General features: G+C 36.7%; 1 protein-coding gene across 3 annotated transcripts; it reads left to right on the top strand.

The window, feature by feature from the left end:
• The first annotated feature begins 863 nt into the window (after nucleotides 1-863).
• Nucleotides 864-21,838, top strand: LOC140037631 (DNA topoisomerase 3-beta-like). 3 transcript variants are annotated; one of them, XM_072082236.1, is made up of 15 exons: nucleotides 864-1,016; nucleotides 1,117-1,173; nucleotides 3,226-3,329; nucleotides 3,757-3,850; nucleotides 5,288-5,387; nucleotides 6,975-7,215; nucleotides 9,110-9,272; nucleotides 9,359-9,478; nucleotides 10,688-10,767; nucleotides 11,729-12,007; nucleotides 12,968-13,136; nucleotides 13,706-13,834; nucleotides 13,955-14,167; nucleotides 14,732-14,911; nucleotides 20,808-21,838. In XM_072082236.1, exons 1-15 carry the CDS (start codon nucleotides 996-998, stop codon nucleotides 21,441-21,443), a joined length of 2,586 nt encoding a protein of 861 aa, XP_071938337.1. In that variant the 5' UTR covers nucleotides 864-995; the 3' UTR covers nucleotides 21,444-21,838. The 3 variants fall into 3 exon arrangements, with proteins under 3 accessions (XP_071938337.1, XP_071938339.1, XP_071938340.1); XM_072082238.1 differs by lacking the exon at nucleotides 864-1,016 and having other exon boundaries at nucleotides 1,157-1,173; nucleotides 3,762-3,850; XM_072082239.1 differs by lacking the exons at nucleotides 864-1,016; nucleotides 1,117-1,173; nucleotides 3,226-3,329; nucleotides 3,757-3,850; nucleotides 5,288-5,387 and adding an exon at nucleotides 5,506-6,093.
• The last annotated feature ends 721 nt before the right edge of the window (nucleotides 21,839-22,559 follow it).

A 22,559-nucleotide genomic window follows, 5' to 3' on the forward strand; every position in this document is an offset into this window, starting at 1 on the left:
CAAAATCTTTACATATTTTGTTGAATTAAAATGACATAATCAAACATATTCAAATGATCTTTTTCTGTTTGTTTTAGATTGTCAGGATTTTCCAAAATTTGTTGGTTTTTGTGTTGAAAAATTTTAAGATTGAGCTTTAAATACTTAAACTTAACAAAGGGCTAAGCTAAAAACTTTTGAAAGAGTACACTGATGACTTTCACAAAATATTTTGAGCCTTACTATTAGTAGTACAAAACTTTTGATTGTCAAAACAAAAGAATTTAGTAAGTTTAGGGGCCGAATTTACACAATGAAGAAACTTTTTTCCCCCAAATTGAGGCTTAACTTTCAACAATTGCAAAGAAACACACACACACACAGGATCTAAAGTAACTCCACAAGTTGGGCCAAAAGGCAATTGCTAACTTTTGGGCCAACAGGAGAGGTTTATAGCTTGGTGAGTGAAAACAAGAGTTTGGGTGTTCCCTTTCCTCCAAATTCCCTATCCCACATCGATTTTGAGAGGTGTGTGTGTGTAGAACTTAAGGTCCTCGGGTTGGCCCAAAAGTCAGCAATTGCCTTTTGACCCAACTTGTGGAGTTACTTTAGATCTTGTATGTGTGTGTTTCTTTGCAATTGTTGAAAGAGAAGGAAAAACAGGAGAGGTTTATAGCTTGGTGAGTGAAAACAAGAGTCTGGGTGTTCCCTTTCCTCCAAATTGAGGCTTAATTAACTATTCATTAGGTATTAGTTATGAAAGTGCAAATACCCTTTAAGTTGTGGGGACAAAAGTTTATATTTCTGAAGTTTCAGGCAATAAAACGTGGCATCCTCAAGATTTGGGGGTCTAAATGTAATTAATCCAACCTGGGGCTAGCCCACAAGTAATTCCCTATGGAAAATCGACCACCCACAAGCTTTCCTTCCTCCCACGCGGCCCAAAAATAAAAATAAAAACCGAAAAACGAAAAGAAAAAAGGAAAGAAAAGTGCTGCGTCAGATTTTGCTTCGTCATGGCGCCCAAAGTTCTGATGGTCAGTAGAATTCTGCCTTCAGTTTTTTCCAGTTGTATATCTACTAATTTTGCCCTAATTTTGAGTTGTTTTATATGAATTTTGGCAATTTTTTTTTCAGGTAGCAGAAAAACCAAGCATAGCTTTGTCAATTGCATCAGTACTCTCTAATGGTCAGGTATGTGTATTCATTTCGTTCTTTTACCAAATTTTTTCCTTAATTAGCGGTTTTTTTTTGCATCTATTTTTTTAGCTTGGGTTTTACTTTCGGACTTTTGCATACTGGTTATCTTATTTCTGAGCTGAAACTTATATATCTTGTTATTTTAAGGAATTATTCTGATGAAGGGGATAGAAAAATTAATGTGTAAGCCACCTGTGTCCGAAATGTATAAGATATGGCATAAAATGGTCCCACTTTGTTGATATACTGAATTTGGTGTGTAAATTTAGTGTACAAACAATTCTAATCAAGTTGAACACTTCTCAGTGTGCAAGCTTGTTTTTCAGTTTAATGAGCCCAAGAGCATGTCGAGCATGTTTTTCTAGTTTAATGAGTTTGAAATTGTGTTCAAGCTATGCTTTTTATCTCTTTTTAGTTGAACAGAAACGAGATTTTATCGATCCAAGCTAGAGTAGTTTGAATTGCTTGCACATAAATTCAAAATTTCTACTTATAGAATTTAAGTTTGAGGCTGCAAAAAGCACTAAACTTTATCGATATTTGGCTTTATCATTTGGCAAACCAGGCTTAAATGAACTCTTTATCGATCCGAGTGTGATTCAATATACAGTTGCTTTGTTTGTTTTTAAGCCCTACATAATTATGTAAACAGACAATTGTGACTGGAAATTTTCATGGAGGTTTAGCATGTGCAAAATTTTTTCGCTTCATGGTTGTTATCAGCGCAAATAATTTTAGGGCTTTGCTTTTACAATTCTTATGGTGCCCATGAAGATTAGGTGCGGAGGTCGAAGAAGTGGGACTGGGGTTGACAGGGGACAAATGTACTATTTTTTTTTCAGCTCTGTGCATACAATGTATGCTTCCATTTGTCCTACCCCTGATTTGCTTACTTGCAGTTAAGTCCTTCACTTTTTAGTGGCCTGACAAGCCAGGTTATGAGGTTTTTGTTGGTGTCAATATTGTCATTTTTGGTTTATAAGTGATATTCTTAGGTGCTACGAAACCTCATGCTTAATCCAATTAACAGAATAAAGTAACGAAAAATAGTACACCCTCAGTTGCTTCTTGGGTGCCAGAATCTAGGTGCATTTCATATAACCATTGCAACCTTGTGAATCTGTTAAATTTGTTTTAAGTTCAAGAATATATTAAAAAAGTATTCTAAAATTATTAAATGCTTTTTCTTGGATGAAATACAGATAGTTGCTTGAACCAAACATGGCCAACTGGTCATCTCTGCTGTTGTCATTTAGAATTGAGTGTGATGAACGGACAATTACTTCTAAGAATTAGGACTGTTAAATATGCATATGATTACAGTTTTAAATTGTTAAGGGATTAAATCTTATCTCAAGATATAGAACTAACAAGAATTATTTTGGTTCTCCATTTTACTTTTGAGGTGGGTGATATTACATTAAATGGATACCAAAACCATAAATGCACTATTCTGATACTTTTGATTCATTTGTTTGAAAGTGTTCAGCTCTTGCAATTCTGATGGTGTTTTTTCTTTCTCATTTCGGTCATTTTACTTATATGTTGATATTATACTACAAAATAGATAAAATACCATTTCAAGCTATCTTTTTTCTTTCTTTCATCTTATTCAACTAAGTGTTGTTGGTTGACAATTGTGCTATGAATTCAATGATTACCTGTCAGTGTTCATGCTATGATGATTATGACATTCTTTGTTGCAAGGCTTTGATCCACACCATTAAGCATTCCTTTATTTGGAGTAAAGTTGTAATGCATAAAAAGGTTGTTGTTGATATTGTTGTTGTAGTTTCCTGTGAGGGGTGGAGAACTTGAGTTAGTCAGCTTACTTGTATCAGCTTGAATGTCCATTATACCTGTGTAATTTCTGTGATCTCTTCAATAACTTTGTTGATGGCAAGCTGTTGCAGTGTACAGACCTTCAACTTTATTCATTTCTGTTTGTTTGTCATGCTCTTCTAATTGTATATCCGCTGCAATGTGTTGTGCAAAGAATAAATAAGTTTAAAAAAGGGTCTGGTGTTCACTGAGTGATATGTGCAGATGTCAACTCGGAGGGGTACCACAGAGGTCCATGAGTTTGATGGGATGTTTTTGGGATCTCGGGCTCATTTTAAAGTGACTTCTGTGATTGGTCATGTTTTCAGGTTGGTGTAGAAGATAATAATCCCTGGCTTTTTATTATCCAGTTCTGTCATGCTAATTCAATTGTCTTGAGAACTTTTTAAGTGTACAATGTTTCATATGCTAAAAATATGTGAGCAAAGTGTTTTGGGCAGTTGGTGTTTGTCCACTCTTTTAGATGTCTGGGTTGTCAAATGTCGGTTATTGTATTTCTTTTGGGGATTCAGATGTTATAATCAAGAAAAAGAACCCCTTGACGGTGTGGGACTATGTTTATCTAAACCTTTGATGTTTTCATTTGCCAAACTCTGCTTCTCTTCCTGTCTTATTACATCCCATATCTCCTGATACACTTTTCACACTTTCCATAGCATCACTGCCCCCAAAGCTTTTGCTTTTGCTTTCGCTGATTGATGTCATTATTGAATGTGATCTCTTGTGAAAATCTAGTGTAGACTTCCCGGCAACTTATCAAGATTGGACAACTACAGATCCTCTGGATCTTTTTGAAGCACCAATTCGTAAGACAGAAGCTAATCCAAAGGTGAGTTTGTCAGCTGAATTGCAAATATTGCTCTTACTGTGAATATTGATCTATCCTTCTATCTCTGTGGCACATAAAGCTGGATTAGCTACTGATCTATGATTGCAAATTAAGAAACTACTATTAAAAAAAAAAATCTTCCCAGTTGATCCCTAATTGCATTTGGTTTCTGAAACTACATCTCAAATTTCTTCTATTTGCTTTCATGCAATAGAATCTTCATATATCTAGAAATCGGGAATATTGTTGTTTGCATTATATTTGTTTGAAATCGGGAAATGTGCTTTTTTTTTTCCATCTACAAAAAAATTATGTTATATTTCAACTCAAAATGAATACTTGTGAAAAGACGGTTGTTTTTCCTGTCTGTCCCTTTCTCTATAGTTTGAGTACTGACAACAAAATTTGATATAATAGCTTTTGGGGTGTTTAAAAAGGTCGTCAGTCATGTTCTTGACTGTTCTCATTTTGAAAAGAAGTGTTTGTAGTCAGTTATATATGAAACTTGAGTAGTTTTATGCAAATAAGTCTGTAGAAGATGTGAGCTTTCCACATCCAGTGCTCATATCATTCTTCTAATCCTCATAAGGAAGGCTGGAGGATCTTTGTGGTTCTAAATGGCTTGTAATTTCACTAAATTATCAGTATACATCTTAAAAACACCAAATGATGTGAGATTCTTTCTATGATTGGCATCTCATAAACTGAGCTAGAGCAACTTTTTTATATCATTCTACTAGCTTGGTTGAATTTCCCTCTGTATACTTGCAATTACTTTTTTTTTTTTTTTGGGGTTTCGCTTTTCTCAGGCCAGGGGAGAGGTGTTCGTGGTGTAGGAAATCTTGGCATGAGTTTTGATGGTAATACATGGCTCAAAGACAAAGTAGAAAAAGAAAAATTAGACAGCTTCAACATCTTTCTCTATTATTTTAGTTTAGTTAATGGTTGCTTGCAATACTAGAAGCTTTGTATTGTTTGTAGTTTATATTCAGGTCACAGTTTATAGAATTAATTCTCCATTTTATCAAGTAAAAGTAGCTAGATTATTAGAAATAAGAGCCAACTCTACTATATCTTCTGCTTCTTTTTCGATTTCTAAAGCGTAAAAAATTTTCTTGATGGTAGTATATTTTGGTGTTCGCTGGACAGTTTCTGTTTAGAAATTTAACTTATGAATGGATTTTTCATGCCACTAAATGGTGAAATGGCAATGATTTTCCCTTAAACTTTTGATTCTGAATCTGACATCCATATTTATATAATATTTGGAATATTTATTTCAGACAAAAGGTTTGTGGCCTTTTAATTGAGGGCATCCCCAATCAAATCTTAACCATGAACTGAAGAGTGTAGAAACTATTAGTTTGGTGATGTGACTTGTTATATGTATATTCCTGCTATGCATTAGAAGATTGCTTACTAATCTTCTGAAGGAAGGCTCACATTTGTAGGCATTTAAGCCAAGAAGCTCGTGGTTGTGGGCACCTGGTGTTATGGTTGGATTGTGACCGTGAAGGAGAAAACATATGCTTTGAAGGTATGTGGTTAGCTGTGTTTTTGTAATTCATTCTCATACTTGATGAATGATAGTAAATGATTGCAATTATATTCCATTATGTGGTGCACATTGAAAGTGCTGTTCTGAGGCAACTTTGCACAAGCTGGACAGAGGTTGAGTTTGTCAAAACAAAGAAAACTACTATCAGTGAGTGATCTGCGAAGAGCCGTTCTTCAGGCAGAATTCAGTGTGGATATCATAACCAGCAGGTTAAAGAATTTAAGGAACTGGGAATTGATTGCTGCTCTGGGAACTTTGTTCTTTTCACCCCCAGAGGGGGGAAATTAAAACATGGAAGTTCTACTTGACCTCATTCAGTGGTGTCTTGTGCTAAAAAACATGTCCCGTTATGCTCTTTATGTGTGGTCCAAATTGGGGCAATATGCTATCTCCTGCAATTAGCCAGCTATCTCAAAATCCTGTTAGCAGCACTAAGCAATTAGGCATCTTCTCTTCGATGCTCTTACCAACTGATTGGATGTCGATTGAAAAACATCTACCACAACTTCCTTGTGGCTTCATTGTCATAAATGTATATTGATAGATTCAAGATGCTTAACAAAAGGGGGTTTTCCTCTTCTTTTTACACAAGATCCAAAATGCAGATGAGCTATCGAACTTTGAGGGGAGCTTTGTTCCTCCAAATATCTTTCCCTGGATAAGAAACAGTCCCCTGTTGCTTAAGGTATTAATTTTAGTACCTTCCCAGTCCACATTGTAAGAATCAGCCCTATCTTCCTCAGCAGTCTATGTATATGCATAAACAGTAAGGTGCAGTTCAAGTTTCTAATTATACTGCCCACCAGTAGGTTCGCTGGAGATAGTCTGAACTTACCACTAGATTGAGAAAGGCATTTGAAGTGAGATATAACACAAGTGATATTGGTCCTTAATAACAGGAATAGGTAAGACATGTTTTTGTCAATAGTAGTAGCTAAATCTGATTAATGATGCACAACAATGAATAGGTTGCAGACTCACATGTTCAGAGTTAGCACAGAAACTACTTTAAAAGTTAACTTCCACAAATATCTTCAGCTTTGCCTTCATCTTTGACATTAAGCAAAGTATTCTGAAGTATCATTTGACACGAGAAGTCTGGGATTGCTGCAGCAAATTATACATTTGTTTAAATTTTACTTTGAGTAGGAGCTCACGAATTATACTTCCATGGATTAGAACTACTATTGTTCTGATGGGAGCAATTATATATCAAACATCATTAATCTTTAGAGATTGTTAGTTTATACTATTAATTATCAAATCATTGCTGTGCTTGTATGCAACATGTTTATTGTTTGTCCTAACAAACTTATTCAGTTAATTTTTCTTCATTTTGTACTGGGACTAGCGTATGAAATTGTGTTGTTCTTGGGTTTTTAAACTAATTGTGTTGTTTACCTGGATTGGTTTAGACATGATGCACGATTGTTAAATGAATCTGCTCTTTGTTAATTTTTTTTCTTGATGGTGATGAGACATGGCTGGTGTGTAGTACTTGTACACCCGGCAAAGTTTGTCTGTTTTACTCGAGGGTTTATTTTGTTCCTGTATTTTCTGTTCCAGTTATTGAATCCACTGGATTTCATGTAAATGATGATCGAAGAGTTCATCGTGCGCGATTTTCATCTGTCACCGAGAAAGATATTTCTAAGGCCATGAAGAACCTTGTTGAACCCAACAGAGATGAAGCATTGGCTGTAGATGCCCGTCAAGAAATTGACTTGAAAGTTGGAGTTGCTTTCACTCGGTTCCAGACTAGTTACTTCAATGGGAAATATGGCAATCTTGATTCCAGAGTCATATCGTTAGTTCTTTTCTTAGCTTACTTGATAGTGCATCTGTCTTCAATCTCTCTTAACCGTCTAAAAGTTGCCTGAAAAATTATGCTGGGTGAGAATACAAAAAACCCATTGTGGTTTCCATAAAAGTCAGATAATTCCCTTTAGTGTACGTATATCCTGGTGCTATGGATTAAAATGGAAAATGGAGGGAATCGTTCAAAACTGACTCAAAACAATTTTTTAAATGTCTATACCAACCTCAATATTTTTCTTTAGAATTTCATTTCTTATATTTTCCTTTCCTTTTTCCATTCCAAGCCTTACGAACAATTTCTTGAACTTTGTTTTCCCTTTGTTCTTTTCTGTCTTGCTTCTTCTTCCTCCCATCTCCTTTGTCAGAAACCAAAGAACTTGCAGCCATGGAATTGCAGCAGCACTGTTGGCAGCCATTGGTGGCTGACAGCCATTTACCACCATGGCCACCCTTTTCCACTAACAACTTTTGGATTATATTACATGGTCTGCTTCATTTTTTGCATTGATCTCAAATCAGCTTTTATTTTTCTGAAACTGTCATTCAAAATGCCGTAATTGGACATGAACAGCGGTAGGTCCACCAACTCCTCTTCAATTTTTACTCCAAACTTCACAGGCTTTGCAGAAAAAATTCATCTCATTGCGTTATTTATGAACCCACCATGACTTGACCCCAAAAATTGCCCCAAAAAGTAACCAATTAATGCCAAAAATTGTGAATCCTAAAAGCATTGTTCCTAAATACATGCACTCCCAGATCAAAAATCATTGCCGCTTGCTGAACCTTGTTTGGTGGGGAGTCAAAATCTGTGAAAGCCAAAGCTTGAATGATTCTGGATTGATGCGTTATGTGGATGCAGTTCTCTGATGAATAAGCTTTGGCCTAATCACAGAGAGAGAGAGAGAGAGAGAGAGAGTAGGAGTAGAAGGATTGGGTACACAGGGTGTCCGGTTGGTAATGGCTGAAAGGTTAAAGTAGAGAGATGTTAATATGGGATTTAGATGGAGGTACAGGAGGTAGAACAACAACAAGAAAAGCATCAAAATAATAGATATGAAACGGAAAGAAAACTGTAAGGCTTTAGGGTTCGTGGGAAAAAACATTTGTATGGCTCTTTATAAATCCTTTTTTGATGTTGATAATTGCATCTCAAGCTGTGTAGTTCAATATCCATCAGTTTGGAGGGTTTCTATCCTTTTCCCAATTCAGTCCAAAGCACAACAAAGTTCTCGTCTGACTTTCTTGGAAATCAGGAGGGGTTTACTTTGATTTAACTCTTTATACTGATGTTATCAAAACCAAATAAGGGCACTGCTCAACACCCGCAAACAATTGCTAGGTCCTCTTATGTTTGCAGGCCAGCCATTTGGTGAAATAGTGCCAGCATTATAGTTCTTCACAATTGTGCCCTACAGCACAGCGCTCATTCTTCTTTCTAACACAGGAGCACAGAATTGTGTTGTTTAATATAGTTTAGTTTAATAGTCAACTCTGCTTGAGTTTTTTTGTGAGTTCTATAAACTCAATTGAATTGTCTTTCATAGTCTCAACACTTTTGCAAACTTTATCTATTGTAACATAAACTATTGCCCTAGGGCTTGTCAAAGACATAAAATCTCTTTCAATGGATTATTCTTTCCTCTCGAATTGATTACTATATGCTGTAACTATGTCACTATTAAACTTCTGAAGTAATACAACCCATTTTAGGTGCAGCATTTAGGATGTCATCTATTTGATTTTACACATTCTTTTATTGTTCTATGTCTTCATCAGCATTACTATTTGAAGATGCGATCTATAAACTCAACTGTTGCAGTTAAGTCCTCTTTTTCACACAACTTAGTAGTAAACTTAGTAGTATTATATTGTTCTTTCAGTTATGGTCCCTGTCAAACGCCTACCCTTGGATTTTGCGTGCAACGGTACCTACAAATTACCTCTTTCAAACCAGAAAAGTTTTGGGTTTTGCATCCTCATATATTACACAAGGGCTATGAACTCAAACTGGAATGGGCTCGCAATAAGCTTTTTGACATTGATGTGAGGATCACTCTAATTTGATTTTTGCAGTAATAACTATTCTTTTTTTCCATGCTCATGTTTGCCGTACTTTTCACTGATCTCAGGTTGCTGTCATGTTTCGCAACTTAGTAGCAGAAGATGGAATTCTAAAAGTCAAAACCATATCAGAGAAATATGAATGTAAAACTCGTCCTTCTGGTCTTAATACAGTGAACCTTCTGAAGGTAAGAGTGATAACAGATAAAAAGTAGTTTATAGCACTTTCTTTTCTTTGATCTCTTTGGTCTATATATGCTAGGTTTACTAATTTAAGAGCACACTGTTGTCTTCTCGTTAGAATGGGTCCAATAATTTGCTCAGTGTACAAAATAACATTAAAAGTGGTTATACACACTAGAACAGTAAAAAGCAGAAAAATTAGAAGCTAGAAAGAGGAAATATGAGAGAGGCCAGGAACAAGACTTACAGGCTAAAGTGTGGAGAACAGTAGTGCATAATATTGATAGACCCTTATATCAGTCTCAATGCTTCATTGATGGCAGCTAAAATAAATCACTGCTGGAAGGGATATTACTTTAGTTTACAAACTAGTGCTTATCAGTCACCAGTGACAAGATCCACGTGGTCTACAATTTTTTTTTTTTTTTACGTGTTCTACTTTTTTGAAATGGCAGATATTCTATGAGAGCGGTAAATTTTGAAGCATTGACAGAAACCAAATGAAAATGATCAAATGGTTAACTTATCCAATGACCTCTTCCTTGTCATATTCTTTTTTCTCTATCATTTTGATTGCAAATGCTTACCGTAACAAGACAGCAGAGGGAGGCTGTCCTGTTTTATTTTATGATTCTTGTGTCTGAAAGCAAAAGCTGCCATCTTTTAATAGTAACATCATCGTTCACTGGCCCTTCTACGACAGTTGAGGAATAGAAGGACCAAGTTCAAACTGACGGATTAACTCCCATCTAGACATTAAAAGTATCCCTTGAAACACAGAGAATCAGAAATTTAATTGCAACTTCAGTTTATCCAAAAATAGGTGTTTTATCATATATCATTGTTCTCCACTCTCTTCCTTCAAATGTCTATACTTTAGGACTAGACATATTCTTTCTTATACACATTAGGGGGTGCCTTGGTGGTAACAGTGAAGTTTTTCAGCAATGACTTGAGAGATTTCTTGTTTGATATCCCTACGAGGAACAGAAGCATCAGAGAACCCTTTATTGGTATAGGTATCCTTTTCAAAGTCAAGTAGTGCCGCAAAATGAAGGGGCTAATACCTTGTGTTTTAGGAGAAGGAAAAAAAAAGGTTATTACCTGGGAACCTTAAAAATAAAAATATAAACATATGTCTAGGTTTACTTGATCTTCTCCACGGTATCCTGAAGGAGTCGTGTATGAAAATAATGACATCTTAACACTTCCAGGTTGCTTCAAGCGCATTAGGCTTCGGACCTCAGTTGGCTATGCAATTAGCTGAGCGCTTATACACCCAAGGTTTCATCAGGTTTTTCCTTCTCATCTCGGTATTTCAATCTCCTAGTTTGTTTTGAAATACTATACATAGTAGCTGTATAAATGTAGTCATTCACTTATAAGCTTAATTTTAGATGTATAAGCTTATAGCATAAATGGCTTTTAGTCAAGTAAATTCTCTATTTAACTTCTATCTGAAGTTTCCCGACAAAAGAGCTATATATATATATATATATATATATATATATATATATATATATATATATATATATATATATATATATATATATATTAGGTTTCTGCTTATTTTTTAAAAAACCAACATATGCTCACACTGCTACCTGAAGAAGTCTTTAATTGCTTTAACTGTGACCTCCAAAACTTAGATACAGTATACTTGCTTTCAAATGGACAGTGCCAGATTGATGGTTATGAGGGAGAGAGTTTAATGATAGAAAACTGATGGAAATCCTTATTCTATGCTTGCACTAGTTCTAGTTCTTTAGGTGCAGCTGTTGCTAATTTGAAATGATTTAGTTATGACTGCACTCAAAAGCCAAACTACCTGTAGTACACTATTCATTCTAGTTCTTTAGGTGCAGCTGTTGCCAAATCGAAATGATTTAGTTGTGACTGCATTCAAAAGCCATACTACCTATAGTACACTATGTGTTCAACTTGCGTACCTGCAAAAACTTAGCTATCATATCTAATTGATCTATTGGCTTCTGATACACTTTCCGAAACTGTCCTGATTCTCCTTCTCTTGTTTCAAGAAAATTTAGGTTAGGTTATGATTTTGTTGAAAGGAAACAGTTAATTTCGTAATAATTTTTTTCCAATCTCATTCTATTCAATAATAAAACACTCCATATGGGCAAATGTATGCAATTTCTGTAAATAGCACTTTGTTCAAGTTTTAATATATCTGTACCTCATATTGCTGATCCTCCTGACTAATGCTTGTTTCATTCTTTCTTGGTGCTCTTTAGCTATCCTCGAACAGAGAGCACAGCATATCCTTCTTCATTTGACTTTAAAGGTACCCTAGAAGGACAAGCTCATAATCAAATATGGGGTGACCATGCTCAGAAGCTTTTGGCTGATGGTTATTCAAAGCCACGATCAGGAACTGATGCGGGTGATCATCCTCCAATCACACCTATGCGTTCAGCCACCGAGGATATGCTAGGGCACGATGCATGGAGGTTGTATCAGTATGTTTGTCAACATTTTCTAGGGACATTGTCTGCTGACTGCAAGTACAGAAGGTAAGAGCTGTATTCTTGGTTTTAGATAGCTAAAGTCTATCTCATAATCTAGTCTCACATTTGTTCTCTAAGGATTACTATTTGTGCCACTTTTGTCCAATTCTCCAGCATTGTCTTGTTTTAACAAGTTTCTGAGTTTTTTAATATTCTAATGCCAAATGTTGGCCTGGCATGCTGATGAATTTATTTTTTTCAATCTTTGAATGTGCTCAATCAGCATTGACTTTCCATAGACTGTTAAAAGTTTCTTCCTTTTTCGGCTATATCTAAACAACCGAATCATTGATACATTGATATCTAACTTGTGTTATTCACATATTTTGACAAGCATCCAAGTATCACAGCTCGAAGTGTATTTTCATACATGTGAATGTGAAGGAACTTTGGAGTACACTTTATTTCCTGTAAACTTCACTGCTAAATACAATGAACTAGAATAAAACATGTATAGTTTGTGTGGGTTTTAGTCAGAAATTGTGTGATCTTTTCATGTTGTGTGTGTGTTTCTCTCACGTAACAGGTTAGGAATTTATGATATGACCTTTATCACTGACTAATCACACAATATAGCCTGTTAAACTGTTCTCCCTCTGGGAGATGATGAGAAGGCTTCTTGTGAATGGTCCTTGCTCTAAGCAGATGGTTTGGTGCACATAAAATGAATGGTGGCACCAACTTTTCAAGTGCATCATGTAGTTGTCAATTTCCTATTAAATAGCTCAGTTCTTGAATGAGTCTCAATCCTCCATGTTCGAATACTTTGACATAATTTAAGCATTGCCTCGCTTATCTGAATTCAATTACTGGAGAATTTTTAATGGACAAAGATAGTTGAGCTAGTGTGTATTGTAATTTTGATCACTTGACATGAATGTCTTGCTAAAAGTCTTGATCTTCTCGAGTGTTTATGTGCATATTTTGATGTTGAAAATATGACATGCAATCATGTTCCTTCTTCAGGATAAAAATAGAATTTGAAGCTGGAGGAGAATTGTTTCATTGTAATGGATATAATGTTATACAGAAAGGATTCACATCAATTATGCCATGGTTGGCAGTTTCTGAGAAGAATCTTCCTCAGTTTACTGAAGGGGAAAAATTAACAATTTCAAGACTTGAACTTGACGAGGTATTGCATTGAAGCATTAGAACTTATTATGCTATTTCAGGCCATCATGTTTATCTTATCAGATACAACTTCCTTTTTAGTTGATTTTCCATTCTTTTGTTTGTAACTAACTTCTGCTACTTACATATGGTCCCTTATACTGTTTTCTTTTTCAATCATTTAAAATAAGTGGCAGAGTAATACAACAAGCTCATCATATGTCTGCATGTCTCATGGATTAGTGGCCTGGGGTTTGCTGGCATTTTTAACGCATTGGGAAGTGCTGATGTATCTTCTTTTCCATGTCAACACAGACAAGTTTTACAAGTACAGACACGTATAGTTGTGTGTATGTATTTATAGCTATAAGTTAGTATATTGATGTTTTGTGTTGTCTTAGAGTGATATTATTTTGAATTTATTTTATTTTTGTTAGTCTCGTCATATTGTGTGTTGGTCCAACATCTTCAATTACATCATCACTACTGTTTTTTCTAGCTGTATTTTTCTGGAGGGATTTTTCCTCATTTAGTAATACTATATTCTCTTTTTTTTTTGTTACCTGAACATCTTTTTCTGGAAACATGTAGGGCAATACTCTGCCTCCAGATTACTTAAGTGAGAGTGAGTTGATCTCACTGATGGAGAAGAATGGAATAGGTACAGATGCGTCCATTCCTGTACATATTAACAACATCTGTGAACGGAATTATGTACAGGTTTGTCAATAGATCTTTAATTTCCAATACATGCCAATCTAGATGAACAACTCTCTGCATATTGTAATAATTTCATGTCATGCTATTGAAGTTAGTGTACTTTGTTGTATAACACTGCAGGTACAAGCAGGGAGAAGATTGGTTCCTACTGCTCTTGGTATCACTCTGATCAGAGGCTATCAATGTATAGATTCAGATTTATGTTTACCAGACATCCGTAGCTTTATTGAGCACCAAATATCTCTCGTTGCCAAAGGTCAAGCACACCATGCTTTGGTTGTACAGCATGTACTTGAACAGTTCAAAAGGAAGTTCAGCTACTTCGTAAAGCAGGTGATGAGACAGAAAGTTATTGTTTCACCTTAGTTGTCTTGTCTGTTTTCTAATTTACACTTAGTTTGGTTGATTCGATCCGCCAAAGTTTCTTGTGAGTCAAGTCCATTAGATAACATAGAACCAATTTTGAAGTTTTCTTCCCTAGGGTTTTTCTAAGAGCAAGTTCTTTTCCTAGATGTGAACTGGACGTAGATTCTATCATTATTTCTTTTTCCTTTGGGTTGTGTGTAAAAGTTAGAATCTCTTAGTACAAGCCTAAATATGTGGTAAGGCATGTTCATTGATGGTAAAGTTATTCTTTCAAGTAAAAAGTAAGTACTAGTTTGCCTGCCAACTTTTAAAGCCTACATGACTTGAAGCTCTGTGTTCATGATTCTTATGATTTTGTTGATCAAATAATTTTTTGCTTTCTTTAGTTGAGGAAAAAGGAATCTGCATCAAGCAAAAGTTTCTTTATCCTCTGTCCAGTTTAGCATCGCAGTATGCCCCAAGAATGGGTACTTGTTTGTCATTTAATTCCTTTAAAGGTTTCCTCTAGAACATAATGCCTTCTTGATGCAGATTGAAAATATGGATGCCTTGTTTGAAGCACAGTTTTCTCCACTTTCTGAGTCTGGACGTTCGCTGAGCAAATGTGGCAAATGCTTGAGATACATGAAGTACATAGCAATGCAGCCATCACGGCTCTATTGTGGTACCTGTGAGGAAGTTTATTATGTTCCTCAGAAAGGTACAATCAAGGTTGACAAGTTTTCTAGATCAAAGACCGAATGCCTCTTTTGTGCATCTTTTCCATTTAAATAGAAAAACTCTGTACCTTCTCTCCTCCGTCAGAATATCTACCTCCCTAATGTATTAATTACATATATGCTAATATACATCTAATATAGTAGACCATAATCAGCTCTCCTTGATTAGTGCAATTAGTAGACTAGATCCCATAAGCAGCTGTTCTTGTCTTTTGCTAGCAGATCAGATCTCATAATCAGTTGCTGCCCATGACTTCCATAAGCAGCTGTTCTTGACTTTTACTTTTGCTAGCAGGCTGTCCTTGACTTCCATAAGCAGCTGTTCTTGACTTTTGCATTTAGTAGACCAGATCCCAACTACTGCCCTTGATATCCCCCCTCAAATTGATGCTGGTGGATCAAAAAGCATCAATTTGTCAACCAGAAAATTGTGTCTATGACGGGAGAGAGCTTTAGTAAATATATCAGCAGTTTGGAGATCAGTGGTAATATGAGGAAGAGAAATAACATGATCATCATATGCTTCACGGATAGAGTGACAATCAACTTCAATATGTTTTGTACGCTCATGGAATACAGGATTAGCAGCAATGTGAATAGCGCTAGTATTATCGGCATGAAGGGGAGTAGGTGCAAGTTGGGGAAACCCAAGCTCACCTAAGAGGCCTCGAAGCCAAATGATCTCAGAACATCCAGAGGACATAGCACGATACTCTGACTCAGTAGAGGATTTAGACACCCTATCTTGCTTTTTGCTTTTCCAAGAAATAAGAGAATTTCCAAGAAACATGCACCAACCAGTAATTGATCGTCTAGTATCTGAACACCCTGCCCAGTCAGCGTCGCTATAGGCTACCAAATGAATAGGAGAATTTTTGGAGAAGAAAAGACCACGAGAGGAAGTGCCTAGTAAATAGCGAATAATGCGACGAACAGCAGCTAGATGGAGATGCCTAGGCGTCTGCATAAATTGACTAACTTGTTGAACAGCAAATGAAATATCAGGCCGAGTAATAGTTAAATAGTTAAGACTTCCCACCAATTGCCGATAGAGAGAGGGATCTGAGAGAAAATCACCCTCATCACGGCGATATTTAACATTTACTTCCAAGGGAGTATCAACAGACCGACCATCTTGAAGACCTGCCAAAGCAATTAATTCCTGGATGTATTTATGTTGATGTAAGAAAATACCAGCTGAGGTAGAGTGCACTTCTAGGCCCAAAAAATATTGTAGAGGACCTAAATCTTTCATATGAAAAGAACGTTGAAGATGCTCTTGAAGTTGAGAGATTAATGCAGAGTCATTTCCTGTGATAACAATATCATCAACATAAACCAGAAGTAAAACCAGTCCCTTATCAGTCTTGCGAAGAAACAAAGAGGAGTCATACTGGCTCTGAACAAATGAGAAGCTAATAAGGGTAGAACGGAACTTATCAAACCAAGCCCGTGGAGCTTGTTTTAAGCCATAGAGTGAACGTTTTAGCTTACAAACATCAGAAGAAGATGTAAAAAATAACCCTGATGGTGGAGTCATATAAATATCTTCTTGAAGATCGCCATGTAAAAAGGCATTCTTTACATCCATCTGTCGCAATGACCAGCCTGTAGAAGCAGCAATAGCTAGAACAAGTCTAACTGTTGTCATCTTTGCCACAGGAGCAAAGGTCTCCTCATAATGTACTCCATACTTTTGCCGATTACCAAGAGCTACTAATCGTGCCTTATACCTTTCAAGTGAGCCATCAGATCTCAATTTAACAGAAAATACCCATTTACAACCAATGGGTTTAACACCATCGGGACAAGGAACAAGATCCCAAGTATGATTCTCCTGAAGAGCTTGAAGTTCCTCATTCATAGCTTTCACCCAACATGCTTGTTTAGCTGCCTGTAAATAGGATGTAGGAACTGTAGTGTCAGTTATAGTGGCAGAAAAACCATACCGATCAGGCGGACGACTAAGACGTAGGGACCTTCGAAGAGTGGTTGGAGCAAGGACTGGATTAGTGTCAAGAAGAGGTTGTGATGAAGAAGCCTGTCGTCTCTGATAAACAATCCCAGGTTTAAATCGATCAACTGGTGGAGCAATATCATCAAAGTTAGGAAGAACAACACCTTCAGACGAGGAACCATGGTATGGAAAGTAGTGCTCATTTTCAAAGAAAATCACATTTCTAGAAATGTGTAGATGATTAGCAATAGCATCATAACACAAAAATCCTTTATGAGTTGTACTATAACCCATGAAAGCACATTTTACAGATTGAGCTGTAAGTTTGTGACGCTCATGAGGAGGTAAGTGAACAAAGCAAACACATCCGAATGTGTGTAGATTGCCATAATCAGGATGTACACCAAAAAGACGATAATAAGGAGAATCAAAATTCAATTGTTGAGAAGGTAGACGATTGATTAAATAAACTGCAGTGGATAAAGCTTCCACCCAAAATTTAGATGGAACCGAAGACTGCAAAAGTAAGGTTCGTACCATATCCAACAAATGGCGATGCTTACGTTCAGCCACCCCATTCTGTTGAGGGGTATAAGGACATGATCGTTGAGATAAAATACCTCTCTGTTGCAAAAATGCTTGAAAGGCATGTGACATATATTCCCCGCCATTGTCAGAGCGTAAAACTTTAATGCAAGTAGAAAATTGTGTTTCTACATAAGCTACAAATTTCTTAAAAACAGCAAATACTTCAGCTTTAGTACGCAAAAAATATACCCATGTGAAACGACTATAGTCATCAATGAATGTCACAAAATATTTATATTGTGCATGTGAAACAACAGGAGTAATACCCCAAACATCACTATGAATGATCTCAAAACTTGTATTAGCATGACCACCATGACTAGGAAAAGGTAATATTTTACTTTTCCCTAGTCTACAAGTAGAACAATCAAAAGACAATTTATGATTAAAACACTGATCCTTGCTCCCCAGAAAATCATGCTTTATTAAATGAGATAAAATGACATTATTTGGATGACCCAATCGTTGATGCCATACTTCAACTTTATTGTCAACAACCATAGAAGCCAAAGACAAACTACTTGGAACTGAAAATTGCAAAGGAAATAGTCTGCCCACTTTAGGCCCCTTCGCGATCACCTTCCCCGACACCTGGTCCTGCACAAGACAACCATCACGAGAGAACCGTACATCACAGTTATTATCCACCATCTGACCAACAGAAATCAAACTAGTAGACAACCCTGGAGAGACAAATACATGACGAAAAGAAGGTCCAATATCACCAATGGCTGTAATTGGAAGATTACTGCCGTTAGCAATCTGAATATTTTGTGTACCAGTATATTGCCGTAGATTATGTAGTGATGCAGATGAACCAGTCATATGATTTGATGCTCCAGAATCAACTAACCAAGGAGTAGAAACAATTTTACCTTGACCTTGAAGTCCAAGAGTAGAAAATGCTGAAAGAATCATTTGTTGAACCATTTCTGGAGTAAGTGTTGTGGCTGTGGATGTAGAACCAATAGTGTTAGAGTCTTGGACAGCACCTTGAAAGGCTTGGACTCTTCGATTCTCAGGGCGTGTAGGACAGTCCTTGATAATGTGTCCAGTTTGCTTACAATAATTGCAAAATTTCTTTCCACAATTGCGTGCAATATGCCCAAGTTCCTTGCAACTATAGCACTGTACTTGTCCCTTTCCGCGATTCTTCCCTTGAGCAGCATAGGCAATATTGACAACTTCAGATATCTCCTTTGATGTACCTATGATAGTTTGTGTAGCCATTCTCTGTTCTTCTCGCAACAAGTCACCAAGACATACGTCTAAAGAAGGAACTGGGTTTCTATTTAACAATCCAGCTCTAATCGCCTCAAATTCAGGCCTCAGTTTCATTAGAAACTGGTCACGCTTACTATCTTCGTGAACCGCTTGAATACCGCCTAAGGCTTCGCTTGGTACCTTAGAATAGATTATACCAGAGTATTCACTCCATAAATTAAGAAATCCAGAATAATACTGCTCAATAGAGAGATTACCTTGGCTACATGTACTAATTTCCAATTCAAGCTGAAATCTTCTTGCTGTATTATCTTGATGATATACACGCTTCAAATGATCCCACATCTCCTTTGCTGTATTAAAGGAGCGTAAATTGTTCACCATATGAGCTTCAATAGATGCTAGAATCCAAGAAATAATTCTAGCATCCTTTGCCTCCCATTGACTAATTTCCTTTCCATCTCTAGGTGCTGTAGAAGACCCGTCAATATGACTCCAAAGCTCTTTGCCTTTTAGAAACATCCTAAATTGAAATTCCCATGCCGCATAATTTTTTCCAGTGAACTTGATGGACAAAGATTCTGTATGTATTTTTCCCAAAGAGTTTTCCATAGACATTCTTTCAAAAAAAACAAAGATCTGAATTACAAGAAAAGCTGCCAACCACAATATGATTGACCCAAAAGGATATCTTGAAACCAAATGATTGATCAAAATAATCAACCCAAGAAGGATAACAACTCAGAAAGTTTGGAAAGGCTGAGAAATTCAAATAACTGGCTCTGATACCATGACAAGTTTTCTAGATCAAAGACCGAATGCCTCTTTTGTGCATCTTTTCCATTTAAATAGAAAAACTCTGTACCTTCTCTCCTCCGTCAGAATATCTACCTCCCTAATGTATTAATTACATATATGCTAATATACATCTAATATAGTAGACCATAATCAGCTCTCCTTGATTAGTGCAATTAGTAGACTAGATCCCATAAGCAGCTGTTCTTGTCTTTTGCTAGCAGATCAGATCTCATAATCAGTTGCTGCCCATGACTTCCATAAGCAGCTGTTCTTGACTTTTACTTTTGCTAGCAGGCTGTCCTTGACTTCCATAAGCACCTGTTCTTGACTTTTGCATTTAGTAGACCAGATCCCAACTACTGCCCTTGATAAAGGTAACAGATCAACATTCTAAATCCAATTTCCTAACTCTCTGATGTGAGGATAATATGGTGGACTGAATTTCCTTGCCGTACTTTCATAATGTTCTAAAACCTGGCAAAGGACAGAAGGATACTTTATATGATGCTAGTGAATCCAGTTAAAAAATACTTATGTGATACTAGTCAATCCATATTGTTGTTATGTTTGCATCAATTAAATAGCAAAGCAGATACGGAACTGAAAAGCTAGAACGAGGGAGGTAAGGATTTTAAAATAATGAGTATTTGAAGTGCTGAAAAGAAGTCGCAATAACTTTTGTCATCAGAAGTGCCTTGAATCTCCACTGGTTGTTAGATAAAGTCCTCATGTGGATGGTATCCGAGTGACCATCGAGGATTTCTGATCTTAGACCCCCTTTTGGATTAACACAAAAGTTAATCTTTTCATCATAAATGTTAAGCCCTCCTGCATATTTCCCTCATGACTTCTGCAATATTTGCTGTCCTCTATTAGGGAAAACCTCACGCATGGTACTCCTTAAGTACAAGTAGCTGTATGACAAAATTTGTTCACAAGTAGGTTAGGGTTAGATCTTGTGTCAAATAATTGCTTTATTCTTTTCCAAACTCAACTTCATCACTTTTCCTGATTGATAGTACATTTTGAAACTGTCATCTTAATTTCAGTCATTTATGATGATGATTTTGCCAGGTTTAGACATAGAATGAATGGATAAAAGATTTGTTTTATTTCTCAGTGGTGATCTTTTTTCTTTTTCTCTTTAGGATGACAAGGCGATTGAATATGTTGTGAGCTTCTAGGGATAGATGATTGGATAAATAGAATACTTCCTCCTGCTATTTTATTCATCTAAAGTCTCTCTTCTGTATGATTTGCCTAAATCCTATAATAAACCTGTCTTTCATAAATTTTAACTTTGGAAAATTTTCTTCTGCAGTTGTACAAGGAACTTACTTGCCCTCTTGATAACTTTGAGCTTTTGATCTTTTCCATGCCTGGCCCTGAGGGCAAGTCCTTCTCTCTCTGTCCTTACTGTTATAACAGTCCTCCATTTGAAGGCATTGGCACGTTATATGGCACCACTAAGAGTGGGGGTTCAGAAAAGTTGGGCAAGGGAGCTGGGATGCCTTGTATCCTTTGTCCACATCCTACATGCCAGCACTCTCTGATAGCATTAGGAGTTTGTGGCTGTCCAGAATGCAATGGGACGCTGGTCCTCGACCCCGTCAGTGCTCCAAAATGGAGACTTCATTGCAACATGTGCAATTGCCTTGTTTACCTTCCTGAAGGTGCTCACAGAATCACCACCACCCCTAGTAGGTGTCCTGAGTGCGACTCCACTATTATAGAGGTGGATTTCAACAAGAAAACAACTCCTCTGAAGGATGGAGCCACTTTATATAGTGGGTGCATTTTGTGTGATGAGCTACTGCATTCACTCGTGGAGATGAAGCATGGAAAATCATTTTCAATGCGGGGACGAGGAAGAGGGCGAGGAAGGGGTAAAGGCAGGGGAAGAGGCCGAGGCAGCAGGATAAAGCAAGATCCTAAAATGAGCTTCCGAGATTTCTGAAGTGTTTCTAGAATTAGCATAATGCAATTCTTAATTTGATAGGATTATAGATATCTGCCTAATTGCTTATCTTGGGGGCGTTTAGCCACGGATTCCCTTGAGCATGTACAATTTGTGCATATGCAACTGCGTGCACACACAGTTCGTACTTTTCTGTGGCTGTTAAAAAGTGTTTTCAACTCTGTCGACCATGTAAACTGTCTGTTCTGACAGAGAAGCAATTTGGATGCCTCTTTAAGTCTGGATTGGAGGTAGGGGCTAGGGAGCCATCCATACTCCTCCGTTAAATCTCCAGTCTACTGTAAACTGAGCATTCCTCTTCATTAGGGTGTCACTTTTTGAATGCTCAGATAAACAAATTGTTAGAGAGAAATTATTATGTTCTTATTTGGCAACTGCTGGCTACAACTGTTCCTTATCTGAATGACTTCTCATGCTCTTTCTTGCAAAAATTGCGTCAAATTTGTCATAAGTACTTGAAAGGTTTACTAAATCACATTTGCCCAAGAAAAACAACGAAAAAGAAAAAGGGTTTTTCCTTTCATTTTAGAGCCATCAGATTGGAACCAAAGCTTTGAGAGCCTTGTGGCGCCAAATACAGGAAAGCAAAGTACCATTTGGAATGCCTTTTGTAAGTATATGCTTATTTTTTATTATTCCCGCGTGATGGCATGAACCCTAGTCATTATACTTCTCCTAACTTTTTCTTTCTTGATGATCTCCTTAAAAGCATGCAGGATTAAAGCTTAATTTCAGGCAAACTTTGCATGCTTTGCTCATTGTCTGGGCAGTATCAGTCAAATTGTGGGCTGAGCAGGATTCATCGATAGTAAACCATGAAATGTACTTTCATTTGAAATGCTAAGAAAAAGGGAGGTCCCCTAAGTAATCACTCCTGCCTCCTTAGTCCAATCCATTGTGGTCCAACAATTGGAACCAGGATTTTGGGATTGATGAATAGTACAGAACACTTAAATTTCTTCTTAGTTGTTCCTTGTTTTCATATCAAGGGCAATGATCGAGAGGTTCTATTTTGAAACAGTAAAGCATGGTAAGGCACTTTCTTCCCCATACATAGTTCTTGTCTTTGTGAAATCTGAGCCTATACATTTGCAA

This window comes from Coffea arabica, chromosome 3c (assembly GCF_036785885.1).
Source record: "Coffea arabica cultivar ET-39 chromosome 3c, Coffea Arabica ET-39 HiFi, whole genome shotgun sequence".
Classification (NCBI taxonomy): Eukaryota; Viridiplantae; Streptophyta; class Magnoliopsida; order Gentianales; family Rubiaceae; genus Coffea; species Coffea arabica.

Coding starts and splice junctions, on each gene's coding strand:
- LOC140037631 (XM_072082236.1), top strand. CDS start 996: ATGGCGCCCAAAGTTCTGATG. Junction 9,479..10,687: donor ATACAGTGAACCTTCTGAAG/GTAAGAGTGATA, acceptor TAACACTTCCAG/GTTGCTTCAAGCGCATTAGG. Junction 14,168..14,731: donor TCAGCTACTTCGTAAAGCAG/GTGATGAGACAG, acceptor TTCTTGATGCAG/ATTGAAAATATGGATGCCTT.